The 18,427-nt window shown below is 44.4% G+C and overlaps 1 protein-coding gene and 2 long non-coding RNA genes across 4 annotated transcripts in view; all 3 read left to right on the forward strand.

The window, feature by feature from the left end:
• The window catches only part of LOC139223864 (uncharacterized), a 64,787-nt gene that overhangs the window by 41,217 nt on the left and 5,143 nt on the right, over positions 1 to 18,427 (forward strand). The window lies entirely within an intron of this gene.
• LOC139223894 (protein boule-like) lies at positions 4,741 to 6,250 on the forward strand. Its single transcript, XM_070855904.1, has 6 exons — positions 4,741 to 4,760; positions 4,876 to 4,951; positions 5,046 to 5,206; positions 5,646 to 5,681; positions 5,763 to 5,911; positions 6,117 to 6,250. Exons 2-6 carry the CDS (start codon positions 4,933 to 4,935, stop codon positions 6,121 to 6,123), a joined length of 372 nt encoding a protein of 123 aa, XP_070712005.1. The 5' UTR covers positions 4,741 to 4,760; positions 4,876 to 4,932; the 3' UTR covers positions 6,124 to 6,250.
• LOC139223831 (uncharacterized) lies at positions 16,256 to 18,376 on the forward strand. Of its 2 annotated transcripts, XR_011586033.1 has the most exons (4): positions 16,256 to 16,405; positions 17,318 to 17,504; positions 18,144 to 18,187; positions 18,316 to 18,376. It is a non-coding gene; the product is annotated as an uncharacterized lncRNA (long non-coding RNA). The 2 variants fall into 2 exon arrangements; XR_011586032.1 differs by lacking the exon at positions 17,318 to 17,504.

Below are 18,427 nucleotides of genomic sequence, written 5' to 3' on the forward strand. Positions count from 1 at the left end.
TAGTTTGCTGGACTTCAATGACAGATCAAGAAGAAGCTGTTATTGCCTTTTCCCCCACAGTATCTATAAAAAAAAACCAGCATGTATTTCATTTGCTTTGTTCTTGCTCTGTGGTTTGCTTGCTGTCATACAAGATGATGCTTGTGTTGTTTCCTAGTGACCCAAGTATGACAGTGATGCCTCGTCATGTTCTTCTCTTCTCTCTTAGAATGGCAGCAGCTCCTCCAGCCTTGGTGTGTTACCTCGAGAACACCACGATGACAGCCTAACTCGCCACAGCCCCCGTCTTGGCACTGCTATCCCTAATCAGATTTTCGTCTGAGGAATTGACTGCAAGGTGAGAGCTGCAACTTGGCCCAGACTGAGTGTCTTACTGTAGAGTAGACACTAGAGGGCAGCAAAGCATGTCAAAAATCTAATGTCAGGATGGGAGACCATCCACTGACTCTCCTGGTGACTCTGCGTTTGGGGATCACCTGTTGAGACAGTGGGAGGGGTGTTACAACAGCTGTGGATTGCCTTGGTGTGGTGGGGCATGGGACTGAAGTGGCCACATCCAGAACCACATGGTGCTTTGGCATTAGTATTTCCCACATCAAGGGAAATCCCACAATAACAACAATGATTGCGAGCGCGCCCCAAAGTGGTGGGTTGTCTTGTATGGAGGCTCTCATTGCCCTAAGCGGGCTGGAGTACATGCTTGGTTATCAGATGTGCCTATGTTTTGGAAAGATCAGCCAAATCACTTTTAACCTCTCGTAATGTCTGAGAGGGCGGGTCTGCTGGTACACAATGTGTGAGGTGGTGCCAATTTGCTCCTGCTTTACCTTTTACCTGGACAGCATGTGAGGTGCGCTCAGTTACCTCCCACGGTCCAGACCACCTGGGTTCCGACCACATTCTCTTGTGGACCTTCACCCGTACCCAGTCACCCACTTGTACCTGTGCAGGAGGCGGGACAACAGCTGCTTCTGGTCTCTGCTCGACCTGTTGGACCTGTGTAGACAAAGCTCGAGTAGGGTCAGTCAGAGATTTCATGTAGTCGTCACAGTCAAATTGCCACACATCCAACAGGGGCGTATGCCCCGCCTCACTGGGAGGACCAGGCATAGGCCGACCTGTCAGCAGCTCATGTGGACTTAAGTGTGTTCTGCTGCTCCGAGAACTCCTCATGGACATTAGTGCTGTGTCTTTCTCCGCGCCTTTTAACCCAACTTTATAGCTATATTTTGCAGTCAGAGCAGTTCAGCAGGAGCACAACACACTCAATCCCTTCACTCAGTAGCAAATCTCCCCCCTTTTCTATCTTCTCTCCCTTTTTTTTTTTTTTTTTTTTTACTACCGGAGAGTCACTGTTCAGCTGTGAGCGGACTCTCCCCCCTCCTTCTCCTCCACTGTCAGCCGGTCCTGTTTTGACGTCACAAAACCCGCTTTTGCGGAACTGCTCCTTAGTTCTACTTCAATGGAGCTCTAACATCCACAGAAAATACAAAACAGTATCCAAAATGCATCAAGAACACACACAAGACTTGTAAAAAAAAACTACTAAACTACAATATGGCGTGGCTTTCAATTTGACCTTTTTAGGACGACCCAGTGCACCACACTGGAGGTGAGACAACAAGGCACTCGTCAGCTACCATGCGTAACTCACTCACCAACATGCCGTTCCAAACGGGCCTGGCAACTGTCCCGCAGGCTCTCTACCAGGTCTTTTGCACTGGCCTCGTCAATCCTTAATTGTAATTTTAATTCTTCAGCAGGATAAGAGTCGCATCTCCCGCAGGCGCTGGCTCTTTCCTCTGGTATACCTTTATTTTACTACCACACAAACTCCACACGCCGGAGGAGCCCCTCTTTAGGGTAATTTCCTTACTCTAATTCTTCAGCTGCATTGGGGTCGTCACAATCCCGCAGGCGCTGCCCCCGCTGCACTGGTATAGTTATTTAGTTCAGATCCCCACTCTTAGGTGGAGCCCCTCGCCGGGGGATTTTACTCTTTATTCTCTTTTCAGGCCTCTTCTTTATCTCTTTTTCTCTTTACACTCGAGGTTTTTTCACTACTTTGGCTTAATGCCAGTTATATCACAACATTATTCCCACAGTAGGAAACATCACAGTCCAGCTTTTAAATTCAGCAATTTAGTTCTCTTTGCTTACCTCCAAACACTCACACTCTAAGGTATTTGCAATACTAAACTATGCAGAATTTGGTTTATCACAACAGGTTTCTGCTTACCTTTGAGATGTGGGCCCGTGTGAGTGTCCAGAGGGTCGCAAGGAGATGTCCAGGCCCTGGATGGCGGGTCCGGGGACTCTGCCCGTCGTCCTTTTCCTCGAAATCACGTCGGGGTCACCAATTTGTCAGCGTGTTCGTTTTTTTCGATGAAGGACAGGCAACTTCTCTCATTTGAGGTGTTTTATTTTCTGTGTGAATAAGTATTGATCTTGGCCAAGGACTCAGTCTGAGCTCTGAAAACCACAGTCAGCAAGCTGTTAGTCTGTAGCCAACAGGTCAAAGAGTGAGCCCCGAACCACATATGCAGTAACAGTATATACATTCCAGCATGAATACAATTATTTTTGATTGGTTGTCTAGTTGGGGAGTAACCGCGGTTTAGACTTGGCCCTCCCTTCGTTGGTGCACAGGCTGGTCCCAGCCTCTTGGCATCACGACCTTGATCCAGCAGCCGTACCTGTAACAAAGTATCCTCCCTAGTGACCTTTCCCTATCATGTGGGAGCTTCTTTACAATGGAGTCTTTCTGAGAGCATCCTCCCCTACAGCTATCTCATCCTGCTGTTACAATGACAGCCTTCCACTAGCCTTGCCCTTGGAGCTTCCAGTATATGGTGTAAGAGGGAGTTTATGAGGTGTGTATTGTAGTGCATGTAAGCGTGCTTGTACTTTCTTGCCATAAATGTCCCACCTGATCGTCATGTGTCTGGCCCTTCAGAACCTGGGGCCAGTGCTTGTTCCCCTCTTTAGCAACTATGGGGTATGGCTCTTCCCTGTGGCGGTGCATTGCATTAATAAGTCTCTCCTTGTTGATTAACACAGTACATACATTGTCAGTAAGAACTGAGCTTCCAATGTTAGCATTACAAATGATTCTAATGATTGGTTATATAGTGTTATTAGTTCACTCACAGGTCATGTAGTTAGTTCAAATAAAGGTTATACAGTTTGTGGTAACGTTAATCAATACATTAATAGTGTTAATTCAAATCCAGTGTTCTGTAATTGGTTATATATGATGTTGTTAGTACTTACTCTGTTACATATATATTTAGCGCAGTTAGTACAAATTTGAGGCTCAGTATTGTATAATTGGCCTTTTAAAAGTAGTGATCAAAAGTAATAATAAAATTCCCCACATGGGCGAGGCTGACATTTATTTTTCCAGTGCAGTATGGTATGATGACTGGTGAACAGCACAGGCTATGATCTTTGTTCTGTCTGCATAAACAAAAGTTGACAAGAAACACAATTAATAGGAAAGCCTTCCTTCTCCGATAACCTGAACACACTCTCGTGCAAAGACATATACAAATGTCTTAGTTGATCATATAGCCTAGATTCTATCTACTAGCTGCAGGTGCATCAACTTTGTCTGACTTAAACGACTTAAGGAGCTACTGCTTACTGTTTAGTTTGCTGGACTTCAATGACAGATCAAGAAGAAGCTGTTATTGCCTTTTCCCCCACAGTATCTATAAAAAAAAACCAGCATGTATTTCATTTGCTTTGTTCTTGCTCTGTGGTTTGCTTGCTGTCATACAAGATGATGCTTGTGTTGTTTCCTAGTGACCCAAGTATGACAGTGATGCCTCGTCATGTTCTTCTCTTCTCTCTTAGAATGGCAGCAGCTCCTCCAGCCTTGGTGTGTTACCTCGAGAACACCACGATGACAGCCTAACTCGCCACAGCCCCCGTCTTGGCACTGCTATCCCTAATCAGATTTTCGTCTGAGGAATTGACTGCAAGGTGAGAGCTGCAACTTGGCCCAGACTGAGTGTCTTACTGTAGAGTAGACACTAGAGGGCAGCAAAGCATGTCAAAAATCTAATGTCAGGATGAGATTCCTGTCATTTCTCCTCTGGCTAATAAACCTAGAAAATGCCAAAATCGTAAAAAAAATGTATTGTCAAGACCAGACATTACCTACTTAATGGAATCAAAACTCAGTTTTTAGTGTTCTTCTAAATTCTGCTTTACAGGTAACAAATGGCGCTTTTCCACTAGCACCTACTCGCCTCTACTCGACTCGACTCGAGTAGAGTAGTGCTAAAACTGTGTTATGGAAAAGCACCAAAAGTGTCGATTGGGAACCACTTGTTTCTTGGCTTTGTCAAACTGAAGTTACTTATCACTTTCTCCTGTTGCCTCATCTTTTAACGCTGCACAATAATCTGAAATTGTTCATTGTGGAACAAATGAATGAAGTCAAACAGCAACCATCTTGTGGGGTGATAACATTCAAAAATATATATGTGTGTGTTTGTGCATTTTTATGAAGGTTAATGAGGGTGACCTCCGACATGTCTTCTCTCAACATGGTGCAGTGAAAAAGGTGAAGATTGTGAACAATCGCTCAGGAACTTCAAAAGGGTGAGATAATTCTCTGTCCTTTGATTTCCAACATTATTCACAGATTTACTGTTAAAGTTAAAACGGTTTACTTTGATTCTGTCTCTTTGGACAGGTATGGGTTTGTTGCATTTGAAAGTGAAGATGATGCATTGAAAGTCCTTCATGAAGTGAGTAGAAGCAGGCCATTAAAGTATCTTGCAACTAAATGTCCTGGACATGTTCAGTATGATAATGCGGAGTATATCCCACACGTTCTAGTCTAATGTGGCTGCTATATTAAAGGGTAATGGAATTTGTTTCAAAGACAAGAAGCTCAGCATTGGTCAGGCTGTCCGCAAGATGCAAGCCTCAGGACAAAGTAAGTGTGCCGCGATTTTTAAAATAAAACAAGCTTTAAAAAAGCCCATTAAAAGGCACAGGTTTACTGTATTGTGGTTTCTTTGTTTGTCTAGTTAAGAGCACCCCCGTAGCCGGCCTTGACTCTGCCATACCTCTGCTGACGTCCTGTGGGGCGCTGTGCCTGACCACATCCACAGGCTATCCCAATACCTACTGCGATGGGGTGTCCTATTCCCACTGCCCCAACATGAGCCCTCCTGCCCACCACTGGCCTGTCAGTTCTTACTCATACCCATATAACACTACACATAAATAACAATAATTAACCATTGTTGATTTAAAAAATCTGCTTATCATTTCATATGCTTTTCACATACCAATTTCTGAAGCTATGACAGCAGGCCTAGCAAGAGCTTGAGTTTTCTTGCTGCCTTTTCTTTGAAACAAGTAAAAGAAATAGAAACAGATATAAGACTAGTTTGATGATATGAATATGAATGATATGAATATTCCGTTATGTGTGATTTATGTACGTTTATTCTTTAGCAGCCTGCTCCTCCAGTAGTGCTTCCTCAGTGCAATCGGCCTGTTTATCACCACTATCAGCTCAGCCCTTCAGCGATATGTTGCTTTCTCATCATGTCACTATTTAAGAAACACAGCAGGGGTTTGACTTTTATTTCTGCTGTCTTCCTACATCACCCTCTCTCCAGTGTTTCCCAAACCAGTATCAGTGGAATATCTTCGAGGTAGGTAAAATAAAGCCATTCATTCTTTTTAGTCCAGGTGATTTTGGCCAATTCATCTTTCATCAGTGTTTTGTTGTCCAGTCACCCATGCCCTCCAGTCCAGCCGTGTACTCCCAGCAGTCAGAACATCTTTACCACTCTGCCGATGGAGGCTCTGTCCAGCCTCCCCTGTCGGTCCTGGAGGGCGTCACACCAGAGGTACAGATTCACCACGGAAATTCAAAACACGTGTAAGTGCAACTCGTTTAACTTGTTTGGAATACAGAATGTTTGTTGAATGTAGAAGTTTGTTGGTGGAGAGACAAATATTGAGTTTACAACTAAATGTTATGTTGTAACATCTGTCTGATTTAAGAGCTTGCAAATGCAAACACTTCCTTTTCTGCTTTTTTTATGTCTAAACATCCACACTTGTCTCTTCCTATACTTTTACAGTTGGTAGAGCCCACGGTGCACCAGGTTTACCCACGGTATCCTCAGAGAGCTGAAGGAATGACGCCCTTTGTTCTGCAACATGATCCTGGAAAAGTAAAAGGCCTGTTTTTTATAACCAAACACACAAATATCAGAGGGGGAAATCTGTTGTAAGAAAGATATTATGCATAAGTCGCCGCCATCTTGTCAACCAACCTTTAATTGGAGATCAAACCCAGAAGGGGTAGAACTCCATCGAGTTTCTCCTGGTTTATAAGACTTATTTGTTGTCTTCCAAAGTGCTTAAATGATCTAGAAAGATGAAATAGGCTGAAATGACTGAAAATGATGTGCAAAAACATGAGCCCAGTCAGCCACATGGTGGTGCTGTAGTTAAGGCCCAAAAATGCAATTTTGGAAATAATGATAATGAATGTTGTTTTCTAAACATGCTGTATTTATAAAGGTAAAGCTGAAACGCTGGTCACCCACATCTGCGACCAACATTTATCACAAAGTTTGGCGTAGAAATCAGCCTTACAATCCAGGCAACATGCCCGTGTATGGTCTCCAATAAACGGCTTCAAACAGCCTTTGAATTCAGTTTGATTCCCACTCCTTTCTCTGTTTTTGAGCATACACATTAGACTGAGACATGATGAGCTAGTTAGCTAGATTAGCTTATGTCACAGAGAGGCACACACACAGTGGACGAGGTGAGTTAGTGACTGAGGCTGTGTGGCTCAAATTAGAGATGTGACGTTCGCGAACGAGTCGAGTCTTTGAACGGCTCTTTTAAGTGAATGATGAGAACCGATTCGCAGTTGCGAGCCGTTCGTTTGCGAACCGTTCTTATATGCAAATTGCCTGCTCTGCCTTCATGTGTCACCTGTGTGCCCCACGAGTCTGAGTTGTCCACGCTGCCTTCACCTGAACGACTAATGACATGAGTTTGAGTCGTCCACAGCACGCTCCATTGACGTAAACGCAGCTACAGATGCGCAGCATTAGGGGAGGAGATATTAGTGAGTGCCGCCCGACTGGACTGAAGAGATTTACATTCAGGGAGCAGGAGATATTAACGATTGAAGAAATGTTATTTGTTATTGTTTCCATTGTTTTGATGTGGATTCGAGTCAAGGAGCTGAGTTCCTGTTTGTAAAGTAGTTCAGGTGAACACACACCAGGTAGTTTAGTACAATTATGCATTCACATTTGTATCATGTCCTAATTTCTATTCTAGTTTTATTTATATTATTTTTATTTCTGTATTGTTAAAATGTTCATGTGTGGAAAATTTCACACTAAAGTTATTTTGCATGGAAGTTATCTGCAGCCTGCATAGTTTTTATTGTGCCACAAAGTTTTTTAGTTGAGGGGAAAATTCTAAATAGTGATCTCACTGTCAAAGCATGTTGGTATGGCACCATCTTATGGAATGATTACACTGAAAACACAAGCCAAATGAAATTATAATCAATATTTCAGAATAGATATGTATAAATTTGAATTATTCTGAACCAAATCTTATTTTACAACTGCTACCAGTGATTGTTTCCTTGATGAAAACAAGTTACCCCTGGTTGACTTCTAATAAATAAATAAGTAAATATAACAACGAGTCAGTCGTTTGAACGGCTCTTTGAAAGGAACGGCTCCTCAAGATCCGGCTCCCTTCAAAGAGCCATAAATCCCATCTCTAGCTCAAATGCAATGATTTATTTTAGTGTTACATCAGCGGCGGTTCTGCGCGTGCGCGATTCATGAGCAGGAGTGGAGTGGCTCTCCTCGGTCCTCTCTGCGGCTGCGCGAGGCTGCTGCGAGACCTTTGGGAGGGGGAGGGGGAGGGGCTAACGGTCACACCTGCTGCTAGTTAAGGAAATTAGGAAAGTCGCCTGATTGGCAGCACAGGAAATGATGTCAGCACACTTCCGCAGCAGCAGATGACTTAAGAGCCTGAGCGGATCGTTGGCACGTTTTTTGCTGCTCGTGTTTCTGCAGCTCGTTTTTCTGCTTCAAAAACATGTTTGGAGGAGGAGAAGAAAACTACCAGAGGAAAACATCACGAAGACGCTGAGTTGGGTTTGGTTAATGCGGTTAGTCTGAGGCTGTATGGCCGAATACAAACACAAAGAGAACAAACACATGGTGGTAACAAGCTAGCTAATTAGCCACTTAGCTAACGCTAGCTAACCATGCTAACAGCCGCTACATTCGGACCTGAGAACGTATTTTCATACCTCCTCGTGTGTAAACGTGTGTTGGTATGACAACGTTCCTTGAATCCTTGAAATCTAATTGTATTGAAATGTCAGTAATCACCATTAATGTCAAAATATTTTATTTGCCGTTTCAAATAGTTACTGAAGTTTAACAGCAAGTTGCTACATCAGATGTGTGCAGCCTTGTTCAACATGAAGGTGATACAGCTGTAACTTCTGATCACTTATTGATTGATTCTTTTTCCTTTCATGCTTCAGATGGGCTGGTGTTCACTGCTGAGGAGCAGAGAAAGAGTCTTCCTGCCAGTATGTGTTGGGAAAGAAGCACAATGGTTAGTAACTTTAATTAAAAAACTTAAATCATTGATTTCTACTATTTGATATATTATAAATTATTGTTGGAGCTAGCTTGTGATTCTATGACCTGATTAACATCTTTCACTTTTAAAGTGTCTGGAGGTTCATTTGTGTTTGTTTTTTTTCAGATGGTTTTCCCAAACGAAGATAAAAACCCCTGAAGATCTTCTATCTCCAGTGTTTCCCAAAGTTGGAGTAAGATTTTATGCAGCCATTTTGCTCATTATGCACTTTTAAAAAATTAAAGCGTTTCAAACTCAAACAATGTTTCTTTTGGCTTTGTATTTTCTACTTGTTTCTAAAGTGGTCTTATGTTTACACATACAATTTCACATTACACTCAATCCAGCACTAGTAAAACACAGGATTCTGCTCCAAAATAAAATGGCCAGCTGTGGCTCATCCTTCCATCAGGAGGTCGGGGTTCCAGCTCCATGGGTCAGTGTGTGAATGAGGTCATGGAAAGGTGCTATATAAATGCTGACCATAGGTGGATCCACAGCTTTGCCTTTTCAGTGTAGTTAAACCAAAGCAAAAAAAAAAAAAAAAAAACTCAATAGAAAACAGGAAACAAGATTTAGACTTTTTTTTTTTTTAAAATACAAGACACAGTGAAGGTGCTGCTTGGCTCACTGGACATCCAGCAGGAAAATGGAGGCAGATCCTGTCAGAGGAAGACTGAAGAGGAGCTGCTGGTCTACTTTTACCTCAAAGTAGTTTCTGACAACTAGTAACTTGCAGCAGCAAAAAAGTAAACACAACAACTTGCACTTCATTTTACATGTCTTTATTTAGAAATCAGTGCTGTTTGGATCCACGGTTGATTCAGGTTCTCCTGGTGCATCCTGGGAACACACAAAAAAAAACAAGTTTTTTCTTTTGCCGATACATGAAGATGCTGCAGAGGAGTCATGTTGAATGCATTAATACTTACTACAGTCTGCTACTTTTCCACAGGACCTTCTGTTTGGATCCACAGCTGACTCAGGTTCTCCTGCTGCATCCTGGAAGACACAAAAACACCATTACTTTGATCAAAGAGTGACCAGACAGAAGGTTAAACTTGTTCTCTTCATTTTAAATAAAGTTTAACGTGACAACATCCTGTGTTCAGATTTACTGATTCCTCATCTCTTCCCACCAGACACCTGGAAACTTTTAGATTCTACCTTTACAAACTAGCACCAATAGAGAGAATTATCTACTGCAAGAATTTACAAATCTTCAATGTTTGTGCTCCAATTCCAACATTTAGTGCCATTAACATTAACTGTTAGTGTGTTTTCTACCTGGAAACAAGTAGTTCAGGAAGAAATCAGTTTGATGTGGGAGAAAATAAAAGCTCACATTTCCTGTCTAAACACATTAATGTGATGTTCTAGGTAAAGTTGAGCGTTTTTACCACAAGCTGTTCCTGTCACAGGTTCTTCAGCCCAGACTCAGGACACGCCACCTGCAACGGAAGAGATTTTCACAATAAAACTACAGCTCTTTACCAAAGTAAAAAGGAAATAAATGACATTATAGATTAAGTTCACCTGCAAACACAGGCGAAATGTGATGAAGCTGCACCTGATCTCAGCCACAATAAACCACCAATTTGATGCTTAGCTTTTGGTCTCTAAATGAATTTAATCCGTTCCAAACAGGCCACATGCTAATGCTACATGCTAACACTAGCCAGCATGTTAGCCACTGATTAGCCACAAGGTGAAACTGATCAGTGATTATTGACCCTGCAGTCCGGTCATTAGCAGCAAACTCACTGCAGATGCTCACCAATTAAACAGGACTATAATGAACGTGACACTGAGCCTGAGCTGTAACTCTCCTGCTGCTGCAGCTGCTGAGTTACAGAAAACAGCTGAGAGGCCTGACGAGGAACTTCTAGATGTTCTAGTGCAAACACAGAACATTAGAACCATCAGTGTTTATTACAACAGTAATCTGGTACTTTGGTTCTCAAACAGGTTCATCGGCCACAATGAAACCACCAATATAGAAAAATGTATCAGCTGTGCACCTTAGCATGGTTAGCTAATTAGCTAGCTACTGAACACCCATTTGTTTGCATACCAAAACCAACTCCGCGATGTTTTCTTCCTCTGGACCTCCGAAGGACTGCATGAAGCACAAAACGAGCCCAAGCAAAGCGTCCGGGTGTTTGCAGCAGAAGGAGAAGAGCCGACTGGCGCCGGGTGAGTCAAACCTTCAGACTTTTATAGTGATGGACACACCATGCGGCAAATCACGTGGGAGGACACATTAGGATCATACCATTATGTAGTAGGGGAGACGCTCTGAAGACAGGAAGTGAGGTGGTACAGTCCAGGTACAGAGGACATAGTGATGGCTGATCGAGGCTTTGTTGAAGTTCGACACTTAATTGAAAAATGGTTAATTACTCGAGGCTTCAATGACACCGCGCTCCAGTAGGACATCTAGTGGTCAATAAGATGAAGTGCACTGGAGACGTGTCATTTCTTGGTTCATGGACTGTTTGGGCTTTGATTCTCCATCCTCATTCCTGTTCACTACACTACATGGCTGTATGGTTTCAAGCTGACACAATGAAATAGAAAATAAGCATGAACTCATGTTGTTGTCTTGATTGACACGTCTGGTTGCAGGAATGAATGAATGAATGTCTTGTCACTGCAACGGGTTTAATGAAATTGAAAAGTAGTGGGCTGTAGCTGTATACCTGACATCAAGTCTGAATAGCCCATAGCTGAAAAGATGTAGAATAGTGGGCGTTCAGTAGGCTAGCTGGCAAATGTGATCTCATTTCAAATGTTTAATTAGTTTCAGTAAAGTGGGGGTGCTTGTGTAACTGTTTCTGAGTTTTCCTGAAGAGAGAGTCCTCGTCTGCTGCCCCCTTTGTGCCAGTAAACTCCAACACCACAAATCTGCTCCCCCCTGCAGGAGAACTGCAGCACCCAGCTGTGCAGGGACAAGTGGCTCCGACCGCCGGGGTCAAAGTCACTCTGTTTCACCGGCAAATACAGCAAGAGGTGAAGAGAGTCGGAGGAGTTTCCCCTGAGCTGCTGACCACGCAAGATGGAGATGGTGACACGTATGTACAGGTAGGTGCATCTCAAAACATTCAATTCAAAAAGTGAAACTCATATACTATACAAGACCAAAGTCAACGCAGCCGTCTACCAGCACATTTTAGAGCACTTCATGCTTCCATCGGCTGACCAGCTCGACGGAGATGCCGAGTTTCTTTGGCAGCAGGACTTGGCACCTGCCCACACTGCCAAAACTACCAAAACCTGGTTTATTGAGCACGGCATTACTGTGATCGATTGGCCAGCAAACTCCCCCGACCTGAACCCCATAGAGAATCTATGGGGTGAGAGAATAGAGACCCCAGACCCAACAATGCAGACGAGCTGAAGGCCGCTCTCAAAGCAACCTGGGCTTTTTTTCAGTCGGTTTTATGTAATATTCTAATCCTGACTTTGGGGTTTTCATGAGCTGTAAGCCACAATCATCACAATTACAACAAATAATAATAAAAATAATATTTCATTTTGTGTGGAATGAATCTATATAGTATATGAGTTTCACTTTTTGAATTGAATTACAGAAATGAATGAACTTTTTCACGATATTCTAATTTTTTTAGATGCACCTGTATTAGAACAGAATAGAATAGAATAGAATGTCTTTATCGTCGTTTATAGAGGTACAACGAAATTGAAAGTGCAATCCACTTTAAGTGCCATAAAAAAGTATAAAGTATATAAAAGAAGTACCCTGAATGACAATAATATCTAAAAAAGCACAAAGTGCAGAGTATAAAACAAATAAAAAACATCTTCATATAAATAACATCCAGCAGCATCACACTTCTATTTAATGTCCGGCAGTGTTTAGTACAGTTATGGCTCTTGGGTAGAAGCTGTTTTTAATCTGTTCGTACTTCAGTGTCCGAAAACGTCTACCAGAGGGCAAAAGTTGGAACAGTGAAAAGCCGGGGTGGGTCGCATCCCAGCCGATCTTCCGCGCCTTCCTCGGACAGCGGGAGCTGTAGACTTCCTCCAGGGAAGGTAGAGGGCAGCCGGTGATCTTCTGGGACATGGCGATGACCCGTTGGAGCGCCTTCCTGTTTGCTGCCGGCAGCTGGAAAACCACACGCAGATGCAGTACGACGGGATGCTTTCTATGGAGCATCGGTAAAAAGACACCAGCAGTTTGTGGGAGAGATGGTTGTTCCTGAGAATCCTCAGAAAATAGAGTCTCCGCTGTACCTTTTTAATGACGGCTCTGGTGTTGGCGCTCCAGGTCAAGTCATCCTCAATGTGCACGCCCAAGAACCGGTGGTTGGAGACCCTCGGCACACAATCCCCACCAATCAACAGGGGCTGGATGTCTGTTTTCCTCCTCCTGAAATCTAAGACGAGCAGTGGACAAAGTCGCCAGTTTAAACCAGTCATTCCTGGCAGGGTATTAAAGACTGAACACTAGTTAGCAAGCAAAGAGGTTGACATGGGCAACTAAAAGTGGCTGACGTAGTCCAACACCGAAACAGCTCACAGTCATGGATAAACAGTCTGAAGTCATTTGCATGTGGATGTAATCTAACTGTGTCGTTTCTTCTCAAACTGCCAGATTTGTCCACAGAGCCGTGGCTCAGGGCAGACGGGCTCTGGCTCGTGCGCTCGCTGCCCTCTGGGGCCGCTCTCCTTTGCAAGTGTGTGCTGAGAAAGGCCACTACCTCAGTCTGCAGGTGAGGGTCCACTGTGAGAGCTTCATCACAAGTCTGGAGGCGACACCGGAGTTAGTTTGAGCCTAGAGCTTAGAGAAAAGGAGGGTCAGTGGTCACTCCCAGTGCTGCTTGCCCCTGACTGTCCCATCATAGACTTGGTGTATGACAATGACCAATTTTTGTCCGTTTTTATAATTCAGGAGCACAAAGTGTTGTGGTAACAGCACCTGTGGCACAAGGAGCTCCATTAGACCTCCTATAATAAATCTGTAGGTAGTAAAATCCAAAGTGGAAAGTAAAGAGATAATATAAAGAGAGAACAGATGAAAAGACAAAACAGTGAAAAAGAGAACACGAGTGGAGGAACAGTGATAAATAGTGCAAGGCCAACTACAGGAGGAAAATGGAAGATCATCTTCAGCGGAGCAACACGAGGGAGGTCTGGAGAGGTCTCAAATCCATGTCAGGGCAGGAGATAAGCAGTAGGAGAGACCCTGAACCTGGAGACAGAGACTGGGCCAACAAGCTAAATCTGTTTTTCAACAGATTTGATAATGGGCCCCCCCCCCTCCCCCCTCCCCCTCCCTCCCCAGCCTGAGCACAGACCAGCCTACCCCCAGCTCCTCACCACCACCATCCCCGGGGCCCTCACCCTCCCCCTCACTTCCACAACCACCTCTGGTCCTCTCACCTCCACCCCCCCACCCCCCACCACCTCATTGGCAGCTCTCCCCCTCCCCTCCCCCTCCCCCTTCTCCCCCTCCTCTCTTCACACCAACTGTTGATCAGGTGAGAAGTCAACTGAAGAAGATCAAAGCCAGGAAAGCCACGGGCCCTGATGGCATCAGCTCCAGACTCCTCAGGGACTGTGCAGACCAGCTCTGTCAGGTGGTCTGCTACATCTTCAACCTGAGCCTGAGTCTGGAAAAAGTTCCTGCCATGTGGAAGACTTCTTGTGTGGTTCCAGTTCCTAAGACCTCGCGCCCCAAGGAGCCCAACCACTTCAGACCCGTGGCCTGAACCTCTCACCTGATGAAGGCACTTGAGAGGATCGTCCTAACCCATCTCCGCCCCCTGGTGAGCCCACACATGGATCCCCTGCAGTTTGCATATCAGCCTGGAATTGGGGTGGATGACGCTGTCATCTACCTGCTGCAGAGATCCCTGTCTCACCTGGAGGGCAGTGGAAGCACTGTGAGGATCACTTTCTTTGATTTCTCCAGTGCCTTCAACACAATCCTACCTCCACTGCTCAGGGTGAAGATGGAGAGAGCGGGAGTCAGTGACCAGCTGGCTGCATGGGTCACTGACTACCTCACGGACAGACCCCAGTATGTGAGACTGCAGGACAGTGTGTCTGATGTGGTGGTTTGCAGCACAGGGGCCCCCCAGGGAACGGTACTGTCACCTTTCCTCTTCACCCTGTACACATCAGACTTCAGGTACGCTACAGACAGTTGTCACCTCCAGAAGTTCTCTGATGACACTGCCATCGTGGGGTGTGTGTCAGAGGGGAACGACTGTGAATACAGGACGGTCATCACGGACTTTGTCGGCTGGTGTGGACGAAACAACCTCCTAGTCAACGCCAGCAAGACGAAAGACTTCCACAAGAAACCCTCCATCACTGCACCAGTGAGCATCCAGGGACTTGGCATCGAGAGAGTGAGGACATACAAGTACCTGGGTGTTCACCTTAACAATAAACTGGACTGGAAAGACAACACTGACTCTCTCTACAAGAAGGGTCAGAGTCGACTATACCTGCTGAGGAGGCTAGGATCCTTTGGAGTGAGCAGACCACTCCTGAGGACCTTCTTCGAGACTGTGGTGGCATCTGTGGTCTCATATGCAGTGGTGTGTTGGGGAGGGGCGTGCTCTGAGCGGGACAAGAACAGGCTCAACAGACTAATTAAGAGAGCCGGCTCGGTCTGTGGCTGCCCCCTGGACCCCATAGAGGTGGTGGGAGAGAGGAAGACCTTGTCCAAACTGTCCTCCATCTTGGACAACACCTCCCACCCTCTGCATCAGACTGTGGGGGCCTTAAGCAGCTCCTTCAGTCACAGACTGATACACCCCAGGTGTAAGAAGGAGCGCTTCCGCAGGTCCTTCATCCCGACTGCAGTCAGACTGTACATGCTGCATTATAGTCTGCTGCACCAACCACCACCACCACCTGTGCACTTTACTATAACATAAACTGTACAATAATTCTCACCCCACTTCACTTCACCCTGTTGTTGTTTGTCTCTGTAATTACATTTCTTTGTGTACATAGGTTTTTACCACTGTATATATTATATTATATTCTGCTATTTAATTTTTCTAATTCTATTATATTCTGCTATATAATTTTTCTAATTCTATTATATTCTGCTATTTAATTTTTCTAATTCTATTATATTCTGCTATTTAATTTTTCTAATTCTATTATATTCTGCTATTTAATTTTTCTGTCCCTTTGAGCTGCTGTAACAGCAAAGTTTCCCCACTGAGGGATCAATAAATAAATATCTATCTATCTATCTATAGTTCCTCCTACAGGACACAAGGGGGCGCTGTGTCTTCAAAAATGCAAAACACGTGAAGCCAAACTTGTACCTGCTCCGTGGGATGAACTCGGCTGAGGGTCCGCGGTAGAGCGGGTCGTCCCCCCCCCCCCCCCCTCATGTAAAAGCGCTTTGAGTAGTTGAAGTAACTAGAAAGGCGCGAGACAAATACAGACCATTTACCATTTAACTCCCTGAAATAAATGTGTTCCATTTTGCTGTGGATGATTAACACCCGTAGTTTCTACATCGACTGAGCTGCTGCTAAACTTTCCTGCTGCTAAACTTTCCTGCTGCGACGGTGCTCGTGTTGAGGAAATGACGTCATGAGCAGGTGACGTTGAACCTGAGCGGATCGTTGGAGTGTTTTTCTGCTCGAAAAAGATGTTTGGAGGACGAAAGGAAAGGTGGAGAAGGACTCGAGGAAAACACCACGAAGACGCGGAGCTGGCTTTGGTTAATGAGGTCAGTCTGAGGCTGAGTGGCCGCACGGACAGACACATACACAACACACAGCTAGCTATTTAGCTAACGCTAGCTAACCATGCTAACAGCTGCCACATTTTACTGCTTTCTGAGGCGGATAAACAAATCAGCCAGCGGCCAAGTTCACCAGACTGATGACTAAATGTAGCTTATTATGAGAAGGAACGTGTTTTATTTTCACACCGTTACTATCAGAGGAAATCAGCACCGCCTATTGATTAGCTTCGCTACAGTGACAGACAATCAACACCAGGAAAGAAAAGCCAGCAACAGACACTAAACACTAAACTCACTATGATTTCAAGTTTGTAACTCGGTGGATGATGTTCATTTAAATAACCAAGCTGCTTGCGGTTAAATAGCAGCAGTGTTTCTAGTTTTGGCTACAACTGTCCAGTCTGGCTGTTATAAGATAAGATATTCCTTTATTTATCCCACAATGGGGAAATTTCAAGTCAGCAGCAGTTCTGATTCACACATACAAGATACAGTTCACACATACAAAGAAAGGGAATAAAAAATATAAAATATATATGTTTACATGTACAGTATATACAAACAATAATGTATGGTGAAAGAATGATAGAATGAGGTGAGATAGAAAGGCTATTGCACATGGGGAAAATATAAAATATATAAATATATATGAAATATTGCACTTGTTACTATTTTCTTGGTCTTTGGTTTACTGGGAGCAGATTTGGTTGTAAAGTCTGATGGCAGCAGGGAGGAAGGACCTGCGATGCCTTTCTTTGGAGCATCGTGGGTGACGAAGCCTGTCACTGATGGAGCTTTCCAGGGCTCTTACAGTCTCATGTAGGGGGTGGGAGACATTGTCCATGATTGATGACAGCTTCGCTACCATCCTCCTGTCACCCACCACCTCCACAGGATCGAGGCTGCAGCCCAGGACAGAGCTGGCTTTGTCCACCAGTTTGTTCAGTCTCTTCTTCTCTGCTGCCGTGATGCTGCTGCTCCAGCAGACCACACCGTAGAAGATGGCTGATGCCACCACAGAGTCATAGAAAGTCCTCAGGAGGCCCTCCGCCACTCCGAAAGACCTCAGTCTACGCAGCAGGTGGAGTCTGCTTTGGCCTTTCTTGAAGAGTGCCTGAGTATTAACAGTCCAGTCCAGCTTCTTGTTGAGGTGAACACCCAGGTACTTGTAAGAGTCCACAATCTCTATGTCCGTTCCCTGGATGTTCACCGGAGAGGGAGGGTCTTTGTGCCGACGAAAGTCCACTACCAGCTCTTTGGTTTTTCCGGCATTAATCCGGAGGCAGTTCTGCTGGCACCAGTCCACAAAGTTTTTGTTCAGCTCTCTGTACTCCCCCTCGTCTCTGTTGTTGATGAGACCGACGATGGCTGAGTCGTCAGAGAATTATTATTATTTCTGTAATTGTAGGCAGATTTCTGATGATGATCACCTTTAGGATCAGAAATAGATCACTCAGTGCTTCCTTAAGCACATTGCATTCAAATGTCAGTGATCACCATTAATGTCCAAGTATTTAGTTACTGAAGTTTAACAGCAAGTTTCTAAATGTATCTCAGCAATGTAAATGTAAAGAGAATGAAATGAGAGAAAAGTCATCAGTGCAAATATCCACTTTTTTATTTCCTACATCAGATGTGTGCAGCCTTGTTCAACATGAAGGTGATACAGCTGTAACTTCTGATCACTTATTGATTGATTCTTTTCCCTTTCGTGCTTCAGGTGGGCTGGTGTTCACTGCTGAGGAGCTGAGGAAGAGTCTTCAGGTTCGTCCAAATCCTCCTCACTTTTTATTCATCGGCATCCTGCAGTTCTCCACTTTCCAGCGCTGCTGCTGACTGTAAACACCACTTGTATGAAGTGTAATTGTTGTACCATTTTCTCCCTCTTGCAGATGTGCGGACTGAAGCGACAGCACGTTTGAAGAAGAGGAGCGTTCTGCAGCCACTGAGGGAACGTGCTCTGTGCCGAAGCTCTCAGGTAGGTTTATAATCTAGAAATTAGAA

The sequence above is a fragment of the Pempheris klunzingeri genome, chromosome 24 (assembly GCF_042242105.1).
Source record: "Pempheris klunzingeri isolate RE-2024b chromosome 24, fPemKlu1.hap1, whole genome shotgun sequence".
Taxonomy (NCBI): Eukaryota; Metazoa; Chordata; class Actinopteri; order Acropomatiformes; family Pempheridae; genus Pempheris; species Pempheris klunzingeri.